Here is a 17058-nt window from a genome sequence, read left to right as displayed (position 1 = left end):
TACTATCAGAAAGATAGATAGGGTTAGTAACTATGCTTCTCATAGTCTAGCTCATCTAGGTAAATCGGGTGATAGTGGTATTTTATTTGGTGCAACACCGATCTGCGCATCGATCAGCCGTTGCACAGGATCGTATTTTGTAACCATACTCCGTGCCGATCGCGGGCAAGTTATCAGACGCACTCTTTTCCTTCCAGGGTACCGAAGGGGACTGGAAGGTTTTTAATGAGGCGGGCTTGCTTTGCTTAATAAAGTGTGGTTTACATTCAAAAAAAAAATTTCCCCCCTTTGTTGCTCTGGCCCTTCTAAATTTTGATTTCCTCTTAGTCTCTTACAGTTATATTGTTTAGATTTTGATTCCCCTCAATATAATTTAGATTTTGCATGTACGTGCTCCAACTCTTCCCTCTGCCTTGAGATGCTTTAGTTAATTTTTCTTTAATTTATGTTCTACGGGAGGACAAAATGAACAAAAGAAATAGAATTGATAACTTTCCTAGTACAAACCACCGAATCCACGAAATCGGCCCTTCAACTCGAGCGAGTGATAATATTCCACGTCAACGCGTTACAACTGAACTTAGGCCTGGTGATATTGAATCAGATCCTGGTTTGAGAATACCAATTGAGCATTTGGATCCAGATATTAGAGATATTGCTAGAAGGGAGTACATTAGTAGGAGTTCATGCCAACCAACTGATCATACATATGAATGGAAATGGGAAGGAAATGGCTACAGAAGCTTCCATGATTATTGGTATGATGATCATCGTGGCCGGTTGGAGTATAGCGTTGCTAAAAATGCCGCCTTTTGCTTTTATTGCTTTCTTTTTAAGCAACCAAGAGCTGAAAACTATGGTATTGAAGCATTCACCAAAAATGGGTTTAATTAAAACATGGAAAGATGGGCCTAGTGTTCTTAATCACCATGTTGGTGAACATGACAGTGCTCATAATAAAGCTAGAAAACAATATATGGCTTTGAAAAATCAGAGGCAAAATCTTCCACATGTGATTGATCGGGGTACTAATATTGACCAAGAAAAATAAAAAGCTTGTCTCTTAATTATGTTGGGTGTTGTCAATTTTTTGCTTCTGCAAGGTCTTGTATTTCGTGGACATGGTGAGTCTATTAACTCACAGAATAAGGGTAACTTTAAGGGGATGTTGGAATTGTAGACGAAGAAAGATCCAAAGGCAGAAAAATTGATTGGGAATGCCGGGGAGAACCATAAGTTGACTTCACTCGAGAAACAACTGGACTTGTGCAAAGCTTATGCACAAGAGACCACCAGAGCCATTATTGAGGATATTGGAGACAGTAAATTTGCCTTGCTTGTTGATGAGTCCAGAGATGCATCTATTAAGGAGCAAATGACTATGTGTTTGAGGTAGTAGCCTTGAATTGTATTGTATGTATGTGTGTTGCACTTATATTTTCTCAAAGTTGCTACATATTAATCGTGCTCCTTTTCTCTTATGTAGGTATGTCAACAAAATAGGGGAGGTGATTGAGAGATTTATTGCAATTGAGCATGTTCTTGATACTAGAGTAGCTTCACTCAAGTCAGCTTTGGATAGTATGTTTGCTACTCATGGCTTATCTATGTCTAATTTGAGAGGGCATGGTTACGATGTGGCTTCAAATATGAGAGGCGAATTTTGTGGGCCGCAAAGATTGATCTTGGAAGAATATCCATATGCTCATTATATACACTGCTTTGCACATCAGTTGCAATTAGTTGTTGTTGCTGTTGCTAAGTGTTGTTCATCAGTAAGGGATTTTTTTGAATACACTAGCATGGTTGTCAACATTGTTAATGCTTCCTGTAAAAGACATGATCAATTGGCCGAGAGTAGCATGATGAAATTGTGCGCCAGTTAGAGGCGGGAGACCTTGTTGGTGGGAATGGCAAAAACCAATTAACTAACCTTGCAAGACCCAGTGATACACAGTGGGGATCACATCACAGAACCTTATGCCGACTTGTTCTGATGTGGAAACCAGTTCTGAAGGTATCAGAAAATTTATTCCTTGATGCAGAAAATGTTGCACAAAGAACCACAGCTGGGGGGTTGATAAAGCACATGGATACATTTGAATTTGTTCTCATATTGCATATTATGATTCGATTATTGGGCAAGACTAATGATCTATCATCTTGCTTGCAAAATAAAAACCAGAACATTGTGCGTGCAAGTGGGATTGATTAAAACCACATTAGATAAATTTCAAGAGATAAGGCAGGATGGTTGGGATGAGCTCCTTAAAGAGGTAAATGTATTTTTGTCTCAAATACAACATTGTAGTGCCAAATATGGAAGATACAAGAACTTCAGAAATGAAATATGCAATGTGTTACATGATCAAATTATTGTCGAGTTAAACAACCTTCTCTGAAAGATCTACTCAATTGTTGAGATGCATAGGTTGCCTTGATCCCACGAATTCGTTTTCCAATTATAATGAAGAAAATTTAGTTGAGCTTGATAGTACGTATGTTGCTAACTTCTCTACATATGAAGTTTATTTTGTCCTTAGAAACCAATTAGAATCATTCATCCTGGAAGCAAGAGTTGATCCTCATTTGATGAACTGTAATGATCTTGGTCATCTTGCCATGAAGATGGTTCTAGCTGATATGCACACAACTTTCCCCTTGGTTTATCTCCTTGTTGAGTTAGCAATTATTTTGCCGGTTGCAACTGCAACAGAGGAAAGGACCTTTTCAGCAATGAGCATTATCAAGACTGGGTTGAGGAACAAGATGGGTGATGACTGGATGAATCATAGAATGGTCTGTTATATTGAGCGAGATGCATTTGTTAGTATTGAAGAGTGAAAGATCATAGAGCAATTTCAAGACTATTGCTTGTGCAAAGGCATTTTACCTCGTCCTAGAAGTAGGTTTTCATATTTTGCATCCATTATGAACTATTTCACTTGTTGTTTACGTACTAATTGGCATTTTAAATTTCATACTTGAAGGTTTAGCTTCTTCTACTATTGAAGATGTAGTCATGGGAGGTTTACGTGTTGATTGGCATTATATAATGTCTTTTGTTATATCTTACATTCAGTGTTGAAATACCATCAAATCAAGTGTTTAAATTCATTTTAATTCTGCAACAGAGCTTGTATTCTCTTATGCCTTAAAACTGGAGTTTTCTTCAAAAAAATTGGGCCCTTGGTTTTTTGGCCCGAGGCGTCAACAATTCCTAGCTACACCGTTGGTTGAAATACTGCTGGCAGATGGGTTCCCGATGTCAGCTTCTCTAAACAAGAATATTTTCTTTTCTTTGATTATTTTTTATCTGTGATTTCTAGCTACTTGATTTTTTCTTTCGATCTCCTGCTGCCTTGTTAACGTTGAGGGACGTGGCAAGATGATGGGCCCCCCATATCAGACTCTATGTACAAGAAACGTGTGATATCTCATTTATTTTTTTCCTATGATATTGCGGTATACCTGCCTATTTTTTCGATCCCTTCCGTTTGATTTTAACTTCGAAACATTGAGGGTGTTGCTGACTGATGGGTTCCAGATGTCACCTTTATTTACAAGTGACGTGTGATATCTCAATTATTTTTTACTCGTTATATTACTGATAATTGCCTTTTTTATCCCTTCTGTTTGATACTACCTTTGAAACGTTGAGGGACGCTACTGTTGTTGTTGCCTGCTGTTGTTTCCTGATAGGTCCCTGATGTTAGCCTTCGTGTACAACAAACTTGAGAAATCTTGAATATTTTTTACCCATGATATTAAGGGGTACTTACTTTTTTCGATCCTTTCAGTTTAATTTATCTTGTTACAACTTTGAGGCCTTGAGGGACGTTGGTGCTGCTAGCTGATTGGTCTAAGATGTTTACCAGAAACTTGTGCCATCTTTGATTTTTTACCTGTGATATGGGGCTACTTGCTTTTTTCCGATCTTTTCCGTTCCATTTTTACCTTGCTATAACTTTGAGGGACGCTACTGGCTGATGGATTTCTGATGTCAGCCTCCATATACAAGAAACGCGTGATATCTTCTTATTTATCCATGATTTCTAGCTACTTGACTTTTTTCGAGCTTGGTCGTTTAATTTTAACTTATTATTAAGTTGGGGGACGCTACAGGGTGTGAGTCCATTATGCCAGTCTGTCCCTAGTACAATGTAGTTACGAGAAAATAGTACAAAATATATGTTTAAAAAGGATTCGAACACAAGATTTTGGTCTAGCTGGGTGCATTGCCAATGCGCCAACAACTATGTGATCAAACGTTCTTCTAAACCATTTTTTGTAGATTATAATATAAGCTCTTTCGCTTTAAGATCTTGCAAGTTGGTAGAATAAATCATGGTTTTTTTTCAGAATTATTAAAATTTAAAATCCTCTTTATGAATTTTTGAAAATATGGTACCCCATGTAGATATACAACGATCAAGGATTTTTACATTGGGTATGTGTAGTCTAAAAAATTGCAACCCAAGAAGACAAAGGAAATAAAAATAACTTATATGTAAAATCGTGTTTTTTGGTGAATCATAGGATCCGTATTTCATTTAAAAGGGAGCTGAAAGTGCATGAGTCTAAAGGCCCATTTGCAGTTTTTGAGCTATTATCACTGGAGTAAGTATGCCAACATCAATTACCATGTAGATGCTCGCTGGCAATCTAAAAGTGAAATATTGTGTCCAATAGGAAAATGTTATACATTATTATTTTTCTGTTGTGAAGGTGGTACATGAGATTATCCTGACAAGAAAAAGATGCTACACGAGGGAGCGCTGAAATTCTGATCGTTATTGAAGGTTGCCTATTTACACTTAATATGTTTATCAGCATGAGGAGCTTAGCCTAATTTGCAGACTGCCATCAGGGGGGAGGCACTTCCAGCAAGAAGTAACCGATTTCCAGACTGCCATCACAATTTGCTCATGCGATGCTTCTTGCCGTTAAAGCTTGTGTGACAATTACATTTCAATCTAATCTTAGAACGCATGCGCATTATGTGAGATGAGAGAATGACTATGGCATTCTGCATGATAACAACCACTCAGGCATCTTGATCATGCATGAAGTCTGAACTCTCTGAAGAAGGCCAACGGATGTTCATTTACAATTCACGCAGCCAAAGCCAAGATTCACACGACCTGCATTTTCATCCAGGAATCGGGGTATATATATATATATATATATATATATATACCATGCCACATCCCTGCTTGCCTGCTTGTGGTGGCCATGGACGTGACCTTCGTGTGCTCGTCAGAGGAGGCGCCCTTCAAGATGGAGGTGGGCTTCTTCGACACCGTCCGAGACATCAAGCAGAAGCTCCAGGGCCGCAAGGGCTGGCTTGCCACCGCCATGTCCCTCTCCCACGACGGCCACGCGCTCGTGGACGACGTCGACGACGAAAGCCACGGCTTTACCGGGCGGTACGGCCTCGTGGAGGGCTCTGTCGTCCACGTCGCCATCGACGACGAGGACACGCGCCGGGCGCAGCGTCAGAAGGAGAGCAGGAGGCCGGGCGTCAAGACCAGGCGGGACAGCGTCGCGCCACCGGCACCGCCGCTGCGTCTGACGGTGGTGTCGCGGTGCGGCGCCGGGCGATTGGAGGTGGCGGTGCGCGCGCGAGGGGCGGTGTCGGCGCTGCGCGTGTACCTGGAGCGCGTCTCGTCGTCCGGCTCCGGCGGGTTCCCGTTGCCCTGCGACGGCGGCTACTTCTTCATACACGGGCAGAGCGTGATGGACGAGGCCAGGTCGTTCGAGTGGCACGGTGTGGCGGCCGGCGACGAGGTCGTGGTGTTCCCAGGCTCCGTCACCAGGGGGCCGGCGTACTGAGCCTGAACGAAATTTGTTGGCGCGGGAATGCAAATCCAAACTGCTGCTTCCCTTGTTGTTACCTGTTTACTGTTAGCACTTCAGTAGTACTATCTACCTGAGCCTGTGATATTCTAATGTTTTTCGAACAAAAATGCATTCGTGTAGACATAAAAATTCCTAATTTTACACCATTTCGGTATTTTATAATCGAAAAATAAAAAGAAGAAAACACAATGTACGCTCTTAAGAACGGCAGTACACAGTGATTGAAATCTACTGTATAAACTAGTGTAGGACGCAGCAGCATTTCTTTCCTAGCGTCAGAATGGCAGCAAATGTTTTCATTCAGAGTTCAGAGACGTATGAAAGCACCAGGTTTAGTAGCATTTCACAATTATGTGAGCTGTTGCTAACCCTCATAACCAGAAGATGTTTTGATTGATTAAACAAATCCCATTGTCATGTTATCTATCCCCCTTTTTTCTGATTACAAAAACTGAAAGACATGAGAATCATCCTATTCATTCTTTGCATAAAAAATGCCCATAAGAAAAAAGAAATGGAGTTGACGAAGAAAAACTAGAACGAAGCTATGCTGTAGCAATTCTCTACCATGTTTACAGGCAAGCTGGAGCAAATCTATCTCTTTCCTTTCTTTCCATCCTAGTATTATTTACATCTGAGGACCAAAGGGGGGCCTGTTCATCATCATCTGCTGGTAAGCTGCATTTGCCATCGGGTAGCCGGACTGCGTCCCTGGCTCTGCCTTCGGCTGTCCTTCTGGCATCATGAGCCCTGGGAAGCCCTGCATCATTGACGGATGACGGGCAACAGGCATCGGCATCGACATGCCTGGTGGGGCCATCCCGAAGCGGAAATTGCCAGGCACCGCTCCCAACTGGCCCCTTGGCGGGATGCCAAAGGAACCAAAGGGAGATGTGCCACCGAACTGGGCAAAGGTGCCTTGTGGTTGCTCTTGCCTGCGGTGTGAGAGGTTGGCCTGAGGCGCAGACGGTGGAGCACTGCCGGAACCAGAACTCGCATGCCCGCTATTTCTGGCTGCTGGAACTTCATGGTTGTGCTTTCCCTCATACGTCGTGATGACTGATTTCAGATCATGTGATGCTCTCTCCACGTGCTTGCGGACTGAACAACCAGCATGTGTACATTTGTAGTAGCTCCTGCAGACAAATGAAATGATGTTATGTTTCCAGATGAACACCAAGACTACGCTCAAAATGGTCAAACTGTGAGTGGAACATAAAGTCATTGAACTGGACCTTGGATTTGGATTTCCTTTAACAACCTTCTGACCATACTTGCGCCAACGATAACCATCGTCAAGGATGTCTACCTCGCTTGTTGTCTGAACAACAACACGAGGCTCCCGGATGGCTCTCGATGCAGCGACCATGTCAATTGTACTGGTGGTGGTGGCAGGAGGAATGGCAGCAACAGCCAAAGCATCCAGCTTCCTGAAAAAGAACCAGGGTCATCAATGAATACAATATCATGACTGTGTTAAGTGGTCAAGCCGGGGAAAACACGAACCTTCTTTTGTATTCAGTTTCATCTTCACCACCATCACAGTCTATAGTAACAGTGCCATGTGTTGCCCTGTCCATCTCCTCATTAGAGAGCGTTGACGAGACATCAACTGCATCTTGGGACTCCACAGTAGATGTATCACCATATGCTGACACATGAGGGGAAGCAGATGGTCTTCCCTCAACACCTTCATTTTGCACATCTTGGAGGCATCCACTTTTATCATTTCCCCACAAAGATGCAGAGTTGAGCCCTTCATGTGAACCAGGCCTCTCAAGAACATGAACTTGTGGATCACTGTTGTGTGACAAAGGGACACCTTGGCGACGGTTTGGAGGTGGCAAAGGGTGATTGTGACTACCCTTATAGATTATCTCTGTTATCTGACCATCTTCAGAACGCTCCACCTTTTTCTTCACAGGGCAATCCGGGTGTGTACATTTGTAATAGCTCCTTGGATGCTCACAGCTCTTCACTTGCTTCTGCCCATATTTTCTCCAGTTATATCCATCATCAGCTGGGGTGCTAATTGTGGCAGAAGAGTATTCTCCATTTTGGTCTGCCTCATCATCGTCCTGTTCTTCAGAAGAGTGATTATCACCGAACATAGAGTCGGATGTCTTTGGTTGAGCAATTGTTTCATCAGCACTGTCCTTGATTGCAGTAAAGCTTGACTGAAGACTAGATTCCTGCTGATGAATATTTGACAATGACTGATTTTGGTGGCAAGCATTGTAACCCTGTATGACATAGGATAAAATCAGGGATATAAATGAATCGAAAAGTGAGACAGATTATTTTGGTGGCAATAAAAGGTAGCAAACAGTACTGCAAAAATATATAGAACCTAAAAGTCAAGGTAATTACCTTTTCCACATATGAGAAACTTGGGACTTTTGACTCTAAGTGGGGCTGGAAGGAAAAAACATCATTACTAAATGTGCTATGATCGTTCATCTTGGCAGCTGGTGGCATTGTTGAGTTAGCATCTGTAGCCATCAAAAATGGCAATTTGCCAGTGGTTGGAGATGGCTGTGCCTGCAACAGATCATAATTATTTTACAGCTACATTCACATAGCGAATATTAATTGGTAGGCACATAAACGAATTTGACTATTTGTGAGAGTTAAATTCAGATTATTGTCTATGAACAAAAAAGACCAAACTTGTAAGTTTCTAACTAGAGATCACTTTTTGGAAAACAATATTCTGCATGATAAGCATCAATAAAATCTTTACAAAACCAGTATGTTCTACCAATAGACATCAAGTGCTTACTGAAGAAAATGGTAATCAACAATCAATGTTCTTCTGTACATCAGAGGTACTTAATGCGCTCAATGCTAACTCAATGCGGCATAGCTTATCGTAACCTAGTTAATAGGTTATTATATGAGCAAACGAGTTATGCGAAGATGACATACCATATTATTGAAAAGAAACACTGGTGACTCAAGGAGAGTATTTGGACTAAGACCAGGTGGAATTGATATAGGTGATCGAACAACTGTGGATGAACCAACGCGAGATGTATCAATCTTTGGGATGCTGAAACCAGCTCTTGAAGCCATGCGCTCAGCCAGACCGCCATGTGGGTTTGATTTCTGATTACCATTGAAAAAATTTGGTTGCAGGGGGAAATCCTTTTGAGGAGTTGCTTTAGCTGATTGAGCAGGCACTTGCTCCCTCAAATCCACAAGTTCTCCTGGCTTCTCTGATTGATCTTGGGGCTTGTTGCTGCCATGTTCGCCAAATAAATTAGAGAATTGGCCAGAGCTGAAGTCTTCATTCAAGAAGTTTGACATGAATGTTCTCGGGCTGGGTGTTGGGGGCATGGCCATCCAGTCCTCCATGATTGATACACGATCGCTGGCGCCTGTCATGTGATCAAGAAATCTTCCTCGGCTGAAAAACATAACGGTATACCACATTAGCGCCATCGAAACACTGGGATATTTGATTGTAATATTAAGCCAAAAGTTTCCTTTTGAACACAAAACTGAGAATAAATGCTGTTCAGATTCAGAAAGCAAAGAAATTAGCCAAACCCATCATACATGGGCAGTACATAGAGTAGCTCAATTCTACTGGGCTGCATCACTGCGACAGGTCTAAATGAAGAAAGCCTAAGGTGTTGAAGAATCAAAGTAAAGGAAAATAAACCTTCATTAATCCACTGATGACTGAACTGATACAGAAAAATCCATTGCAACATGTGCTGGAAATTATACAATCACAGACTCTGAACATGCACTAGAACCCGAACCGAAAGGACGGATATTTGATACCAAATGGATAATAGAAATCGCTGAATCCGCGGAGACACTAATTCCAAAAGATGCAATTCGATGCGAAATGAAGGGATTACACAGGTGAAGTGGGAATAAACAGGGGCATGTCCCCTGTTCCATTTTTATCACGACTGAATAGGTAAATTTCCCAGCCAAGATGCAAACTTTGCAGCCCAAACCATCGCGGTAAACATCAAAAGATCCCGAACAGGCGATTTTAATGCCGAACTAGCCGCACAGACGAAAGCGATAAGAACAGACCCAGCGAAATAAAAGCAGCAGAAAAAGGAAATGCACAATTGAAACCCCCGCAAGTGGGCGATACCTCCGATACGGAATGATTGATCCGTCTTCTCTTCCCCAAAAGCGAAGGCGCCTGGATGGATTGGAGCAGAGGGGAGACAAGGTAGTCAGAACCTGATGCAGATCATGTGTCTCCCTGCTCCCGCCGGCAACGGAGAAGGAACAATTCGGACAAAACCTAACAACCTAAAATTTCCCCTGCAAAGACAACAGAATTTCGGACAAGACTTTGCCTTTCTCGATCGTTTTTTCTCCCCCTCCCCTTTGGTTCTTCCACCAACCAAACCGATAACGGAACAGCCGCAAACGAGGAAACAAAGATCTTGCCGGAACAGGTGAGGAGGTTAGGTCTTCCACTGACTCCACTCACCAAGAACTCGCCCCCAGAAAACGAGAAGCGCACCGAAAGAACCCTCCCTGTCGCAAGAACAGGAGGAGAGAGAGTAAGGTGCCCCCTTTTTCCGGCCTGGATTCCCAACCTCTCGGTTCTCCGGGTGCTACTTTTTTTAAGGGGAGGATAGAGAAGAGAGAAAGGCGGTTTGACCAAGGAGAAGGAAGGAAGGAAGGAAGGGGATGGGAGGGAAGTGTTGGAGGATTTTGTTGCCAGTGACGACGGGCTGGCCCTTCCCTAAAAATGGCCAAAAGGCTGTGCTCTACTGGCAGTTCAGCCTCCTGCTCTGTTTTTTTCTGCTCTATTTCCGGGGAGTAATGCGACGGTTACTTGCATGCTTCTTTTTTTACGCCTGTATATGAGGCATGGATGGTCATTTTTTTCGAAATGCAAAAGGGCCAAAATTAAATTACAAATGGGTCCTTGGACAAGCTAACTTACTTCCGCCAATTCATATTAATTATTTTTAATATAGGTGTATCTAGACACATTTTAGTACTAGATGCATCTTAATGACGAGTAATATAGATCGGAGAGAGTATCTTCCTGATGCTCATGGCGGTGATGTGTTCTAGGTTATGCTCAGTGCGCAATTGGATCTCCACAATATCGTCGGAGTGTCTTCGTGCGCCTGAAACAGCTGTTGGCCACTGACATGCTCGCCATTAGGGGATGGAACCACGGCCCTCTATGCCCTTTGTGTCTTCGTCCGCCTGAAACAGTTGAGCACCTCTACACAGACTGCACCTCTACACAGACTGCTCCTTTACTGCAGCTATCTCCCATCTGGAACTTGGTGAAATCCTAGGATAATGATGACACCCTCGACCTTCGACTCGCCTTTCCTTCTATCTATGCGTGGTGGGACACCATGATCACCGGCAAGCCTAAACGGAGCTAAAGACGTACCAGCGACCGTTTCATATATGTCCTTTGGGGTGCATGGAAGTAACTTAATCGTCGTATTTTCACTGGATGTCGCCTTACTTCTCTCGTGGTGGCGGACATTGCAAGGGAAGACATCCTCTAGCACGATCGTGCCTTTAACAACTTCGGGCCGGCCATCCCGGGTGAGCCTGATTAGACCTTTCTTTTTTGGTTTTCTTACGGTGGTTTCTAGCATATTCCCACCTTAATCTAAATATTATCCATGTACAGTTTGGTTGTGTTTCCCGCTTGCTATATGAAAAGGCAGTGTTCCTGCTGGTTGCTCCAAAAATAATATCGTCAAAGTTTTGCACAACTTTGAATCTGTGGCTAGAAAGTCACCAGGCTATGCATACGAAGAAAGTGGTCACCATCCGAAGATCAGATAGTCGCACCGGAGAAGAGGGTGAAGAGAAGGGTCCGAGGTGACGAAGACTCAACAAGGATAGAGTGAGACGTCGCCACCACCAAGACATACTATGCGCCCGCCTACATCTGAAAGAACCTACACAACGCAGAAAAATGACTTTAGATCCAATACCAACCGGGGAAAATGTCTTTAGATCTAATACCAACTGGGGGAGAGCCATAGCCTCAGAGGGAGGCTTGCAAGAACCTTATTCTTCGCCTCCATCACCACCACCAAGACATACTATATGCCCACAAAGATCTACAAGAGTCCACACAAATGCCACTAGATCCAATACCAACACAGAGAGCAACTTCCTTGGAGAGAGACGTGCAAAAACATTATTCATCACCGATATCGCACCACCAAGACATACTACATGACCGTCTAGATTTGCAAGAATCCACACAACACAGAAAAAAGCTTCTAGATCCAATACCAACAGGAGGGAGCCACTACCTCGGAGGGAGACTTCCAAGAAGCTTATTCATCGCTACTATCACCACCACCAAAACATACTACATGTCTACCCAGATCAGCAAGAATCTACACGACACTGACAAATACCTCTAGATCCAATACCAAGAGGGAGAGCCACTGCCTCCGAGGGAGATCTGCAAGAACCTTATTCGTCGCCGCCATCGCCCACCACCAAGACATACTACGTGTCAGATCTGCAAGAATCCATCGAACACGGACAAAATACATAGCTCCAGCACCAACAGAGGGAGAGCCATTGCCTTGGAGGGAGACCTGTAAGAGCCTCATTAGTCTCCTCCATCGTCACCACTGAAGTTGAAGCCATCGACAGCCAAAACACTTTACAATTGAAATCATGCGGTACATGGCCCCAAGAATCCCCACCTCATCATCATTGGAGCAAACCGAAGAGGACTGACATGGATGACCAGCCATTCACTTATATAGGAACTAAGTTGTGTTCCATAATTAATGCTAATTTTTTACTCCATAATTCATGGAAAATGTCGTGTTTGACATCGAGATGGATCGTGACAATCCAAAAAAAACCATTTTTTTCTTTTTTACTTCGGGTAATATATCGAGAGAATGTGCGGAGCCAGGGCTTGTGGAGTGATCAGCTAAGCACCGCTCGATCCTCCAATTACCAGTGAAGGATGGTCGAGATGGTTAAGGTGTGTGACAACACGTGGATGTGGCATACACCGTGGTCTTTGCGATGTACCATGTCGCTCTCTAGTGGTTTCCTTTTAGTTTCGCATCAAATTAGCACCTTATAATTAAAATCATATTTTAGGAACTATGTGGCGTATATATCCTTGTTATCGATAATTTATTGGCATGGCGATTTTTTGTAATATAAAATATGAAACATAATGATGAAAAATTACTATATCATCATATTTTGCTAGAGAACTTTTTTTATGCGTTTGGAAAAGTTAGTTGGGAACAACTCTATTGTGTAAACACATTAATTTTCTTTTAAATAGTGGTTGAAGGCCTAATAAGGAAATGAAAGGTTATCAACCAAAATTAACAAAGTAAGAATAGGTATGTAATCTATTACTAGTTATGTATAAGGAATTAAAATAGAAATATAATTTAAACACCTTAATTTTATTTAAATAGTGGTAGAAGACCTGATAATGGGAATGAAATGTTATTAACCAAAATTAGAACAAAGTAAGAATAGTAATAATTTATCATGAGTTTTGTATGAGGAATTAAAATATCAATGTAATTTTATCATGATTATTTACGAGTGACAAACCTCGAGTATTTTTTGTTGGAGAAGTTGTTTTCTTAGGAAAATATAGTTGGATTCTAGAAGTCGAATAACATCATGCCTAAGAAATATTCGATTATGAAATTTGTATTAAACTTATCATCGCGCTCACGAGATATAACGCCACAAAAATCCAAACCCTGGTCTCTGCATATGAGATGCACACAACTGTTCGATGGTGAGTTTCTTCTTTTGTGATGGGTTCCTGGAGGTCCAGAGCTGGTTACATTTTTTTAACATGAAGCAAAACTGGTTACATGAACGAGGTTTCTGTCTAACCCTTGCTGGCTGGTGAAAACACATTTCCTTATAAGGGAAAATGTAGTTCATAACAATGGATGTTATCAAGATATTTTTTAACAAACCAAAATCAGCGAAAGTATCATGTATTTGTCCATGATTATAATAGTCAAACACACGGCAAAATATAAAGCACCTTCATAAAAAAGTACCTGATAGAGAACTATAATATAATATAACTAGTGCTAGTAACACTTTGGAGGGATCACTCTTGATAGCTTAGTAACAGAAAATAAATGAACGGCTAACTTCACTTGCCAGTAAAAATGTTGTCAAATAATGCGCGCGCAGTGTGCTGCTTGTTTATGTGTGTGTGTGTAAATTATGCTAGCTACTTCAAGATAGAGGTAACAAACCTTGACTGAAAGAATATACCCTGTCGGCATTGGTCCAGTGAAACTGCATGATCTATACCATAAGTATGAGTTTGCATTGATGCAGACAATTATATGTACTTGTTTAAGGGAAGAAAAAAGCTGCAGGCATATTAACGCAAGTATTCGTATATTGGCCAGATGAGGTAATAGCACTGTTGGTGAGTGTGGAGGTCGTTTTCAAATATGTTTTTGTCCAATTGCCAAAAGAAAATTTTCTTTCAGCGACAGGTTTCAATAAGTTAGGTCAGAAAAGGCCATCTTTGGGTCCATGCCTTTTTCTTTGCATGGAAAATATGCCTCTTGGCATGAGTGCAAGGTTGGTGAATGCGCAACTTTTTTCCAGCGGGAGAGTTCCGGTGTCATATTTTGGGGAAGAAAAGAATGCTAAAGTATGGGGCCATGATTTTGTAGCTAGAACATTAGTACAGAATTTCTTCCTAACCTCGAAAGATCAAGTTTGTTTGTATTATAGCCTGACCTTTTTTTCTGGTAGGAAATGCTAATCAGGAAAAAGAAAGTGCTGTCTCAAAATTAAAATTTAAGGATGGCTAAAGTTCTCCTTGGATTTGGAATTGGGTATATTTCACAGAATCCGATACAAGCTGCGCTATTTCCTAGTCCCAGCTTGCTTGGCAAGTGATGTGAATGGAGATGCGAGCATAAGAGAATCAATTAGTACGGATTAGGAATGGGGTGCAAAAACTTCAGACGGAGCCAAGATACATGTAACCTGTTTTTTTCAAAAATTCAATATTTTCAGTCTTGACCTTCAGGAATTCTGAAAAAACATCATATAGGTATATATGTATGTTAAGTATGTACATATAAATTTTCATCGAGATGTATTTTCCTTTGTGACATACACAAAAAGATAAATGTGAAGACAGAAAATGTATTTTGTAATTGCTACTTTATTCCCGTAAAAAAGGTTATACTTTGTTTCCGAAATTCCGCCGATCTATTAATAATCATCAAGTGTAGTACAAAAAGTTTTAAAGTTAAAAAAAAAACCAGATAGATCATTGGACCACCTAGCCGAGCCGAAGGCACGCTGCCGTCCAATGATCTACCTCCAGGATGTATAGAGTGACGGGGCTAAATGTAGCCCAGGTACCATGTGTAGTGTGTTGCCTTTGTTCTGAAACCCGTACGTGCTTGGTGTGTTTCAATAGCTCAAGATAGTACTCCCACTAGCAAAACATTTCTCAGGGATAAATGTCTGACTCCAGTACCACTACCATTACCGGCACCAAACGTGTCAGATGCAATTTGGTGGGGGACTCGATCATCGCTCACGTCGCAATTTGGTGGGGGACAAGCTCTTCGGCTTCCCGATCGTGTCGAGCATGTCTCACCCAACGAAACCACGGACTTGGCCGCGTTTTCGCCGTCGGCTCCAGCTGAGATTCGATGCAGCAGCCGTCCTATAGCTTTTGATCGAAGTGGAATCTGGTTTATCGCCCAGACGTGGTATCAAGGAATCGATATCGAGGACTTTGACCCCCGACTGAAGCTAATATGTCAGCGCTAGGCGTCAGTCAGCTAGACCGGGAGGTACATTAGTCGTCAAAACCACTTCAATGACGAATTTAGCACCAGCGACATTTTTCTACACACAAGCTGGTTGCATTGTTTAACCTTCGCGCTTCCTTAAAAAGCAGACAAAATCATTGCAATACTTCAGACATCCTATGCAGCAAAAAAGTTTTGTTTATGCAACTGCTCTCATTCGTCGCAACAAAGCGTTAATTACGTGACACATTACTCATGGCACGAGAAAGAAAAGTGCGCAACATATCCGAACAATGGAGACAATACCAAAGAAACACATTTACATCACGAGGAATCTCCTTGAAACATGCATCCAGAATAATTGAAACATGACCGTGTGCACATAACAAACATCATATGTCCTTGACTCTTGTGGAAACACTCTTTGGAGTAAAATTTATTAATTTTATTAAACTCTCAACATCACCCATGGAGTCAATTCCCCAACCCGTGCTCACATTGCCATGTATCTAGCTGGTTGGAGCCCCATTGGAGGCGGACCGGGTGACCGACACCAATTCCCCTTAACCAACATCTTCATCAAGTTTGGCATCACGAAGATCTTTTTTTCCCTCCAACTCTACCTGGAGCCCGAGGACCTTCACGTGTGCAGCTTTGTAGCCATATACATGAAAGTATGTGAGGCACAAGAGGAGTTTGCACAACAGATGTGTGGTAAGGGGATGTGTAAACCGTAGTTTAGGCGGGAGGAGATGCCAAGTAAAAGATTTCTAGGCGTGCGGGACAAGATGAGCGAGCAACAAGAATGGGCAGGCATGCAATGAGTTTTTCCTACTGCAAAATAAGAGGATATATTTGCTTTGGTTCGGCACGTGAGTTTGGATCAATATCCAAAGTCATAAATATATGAAGGGCTTTACATGAAGGTGTCATGTGAACATTTTTATAATACTAGGTATCCCAAGTTTTTAGTCGCTTAGCATGTGTGCCGCATGGTTGTTGCACCATGAAAAATTCACAACTATTACTGTGGTGTATGTGATATTTTGGCCTAGGGCTTAAGAGGATTAATAGGCTACTCATAATAATATATATCTTTTTTTGAAAGACCGTAAACTAGTGTTGCTATGCGGGACCACTCTAAATATCCTACTAGTACAAAGCTAGCAAGGGTAAGCACCGCCAGCTCGAGAGTGGTCGAGGTGTTATAGTAGAATTTTGCGACCGGCTAAGCCCCCGATTTCAGAGTAATATCTTCTTTGTATCCCTCCGACGCTCTCTCCTTCCTAATATCTCCTATATCCATTGTTACCGTGTTCAACTCGGCATGTGCAATAATTATTGTCTTGTGTACATCAAGTCTTTCTTCTAAACCTTCCCATCCTAGTGACCCTTCATCCACTAAATCCTAATGAGT

At 42.0% G+C, this 17058-nt stretch overlaps 2 protein-coding genes across 2 annotated transcripts; one reads left to right on the top strand and one right to left on the bottom strand.

Annotated features, from left to right (window-relative positions):
• The first annotated feature begins 5235 nt into the window (after positions 1-5235).
• LOC124657168 lies at positions 5236-5835 on the top strand. Its single transcript, XM_047195767.1, has one exon. It carries the CDS (start codon positions 5236-5238, stop codon positions 5833-5835), a length of 600 nt encoding a protein of 199 aa, XP_047051723.1.
• Positions 5836-6227: 392 nt separating this feature from the next.
• Positions 6228-10550, bottom strand: LOC124657984 (probable WRKY transcription factor 2). Its single transcript, XM_047196439.1, has 6 exons — positions 9983-10550; positions 8791-9271; positions 8233-8403; positions 7369-8105; positions 7098-7292; positions 6228-6998 (listed from the first exon to the last, which is right to left on the bottom strand). The coding sequence occupies exons 2-6, from the start codon at positions 9247-9249 to the stop codon at positions 6491-6493; spliced, it is 2070 nt and encodes a 689-aa protein (XP_047052395.1). The 5' UTR covers positions 9250-9271; positions 9983-10550; the 3' UTR covers positions 6228-6490.
• Positions 10551-17058: the final 6508 nt, after the last annotated feature.

The sequence above is a fragment of the Lolium rigidum genome, chromosome 5, assembly GCF_022539505.1.
Source record: "Lolium rigidum isolate FL_2022 chromosome 5, APGP_CSIRO_Lrig_0.1, whole genome shotgun sequence".
Lineage (NCBI taxonomy): Eukaryota > Viridiplantae > Streptophyta > Magnoliopsida > Poales > Poaceae > Lolium > Lolium rigidum.
This window is presented reverse-complemented; position numbering and strand designations above follow the sequence as displayed.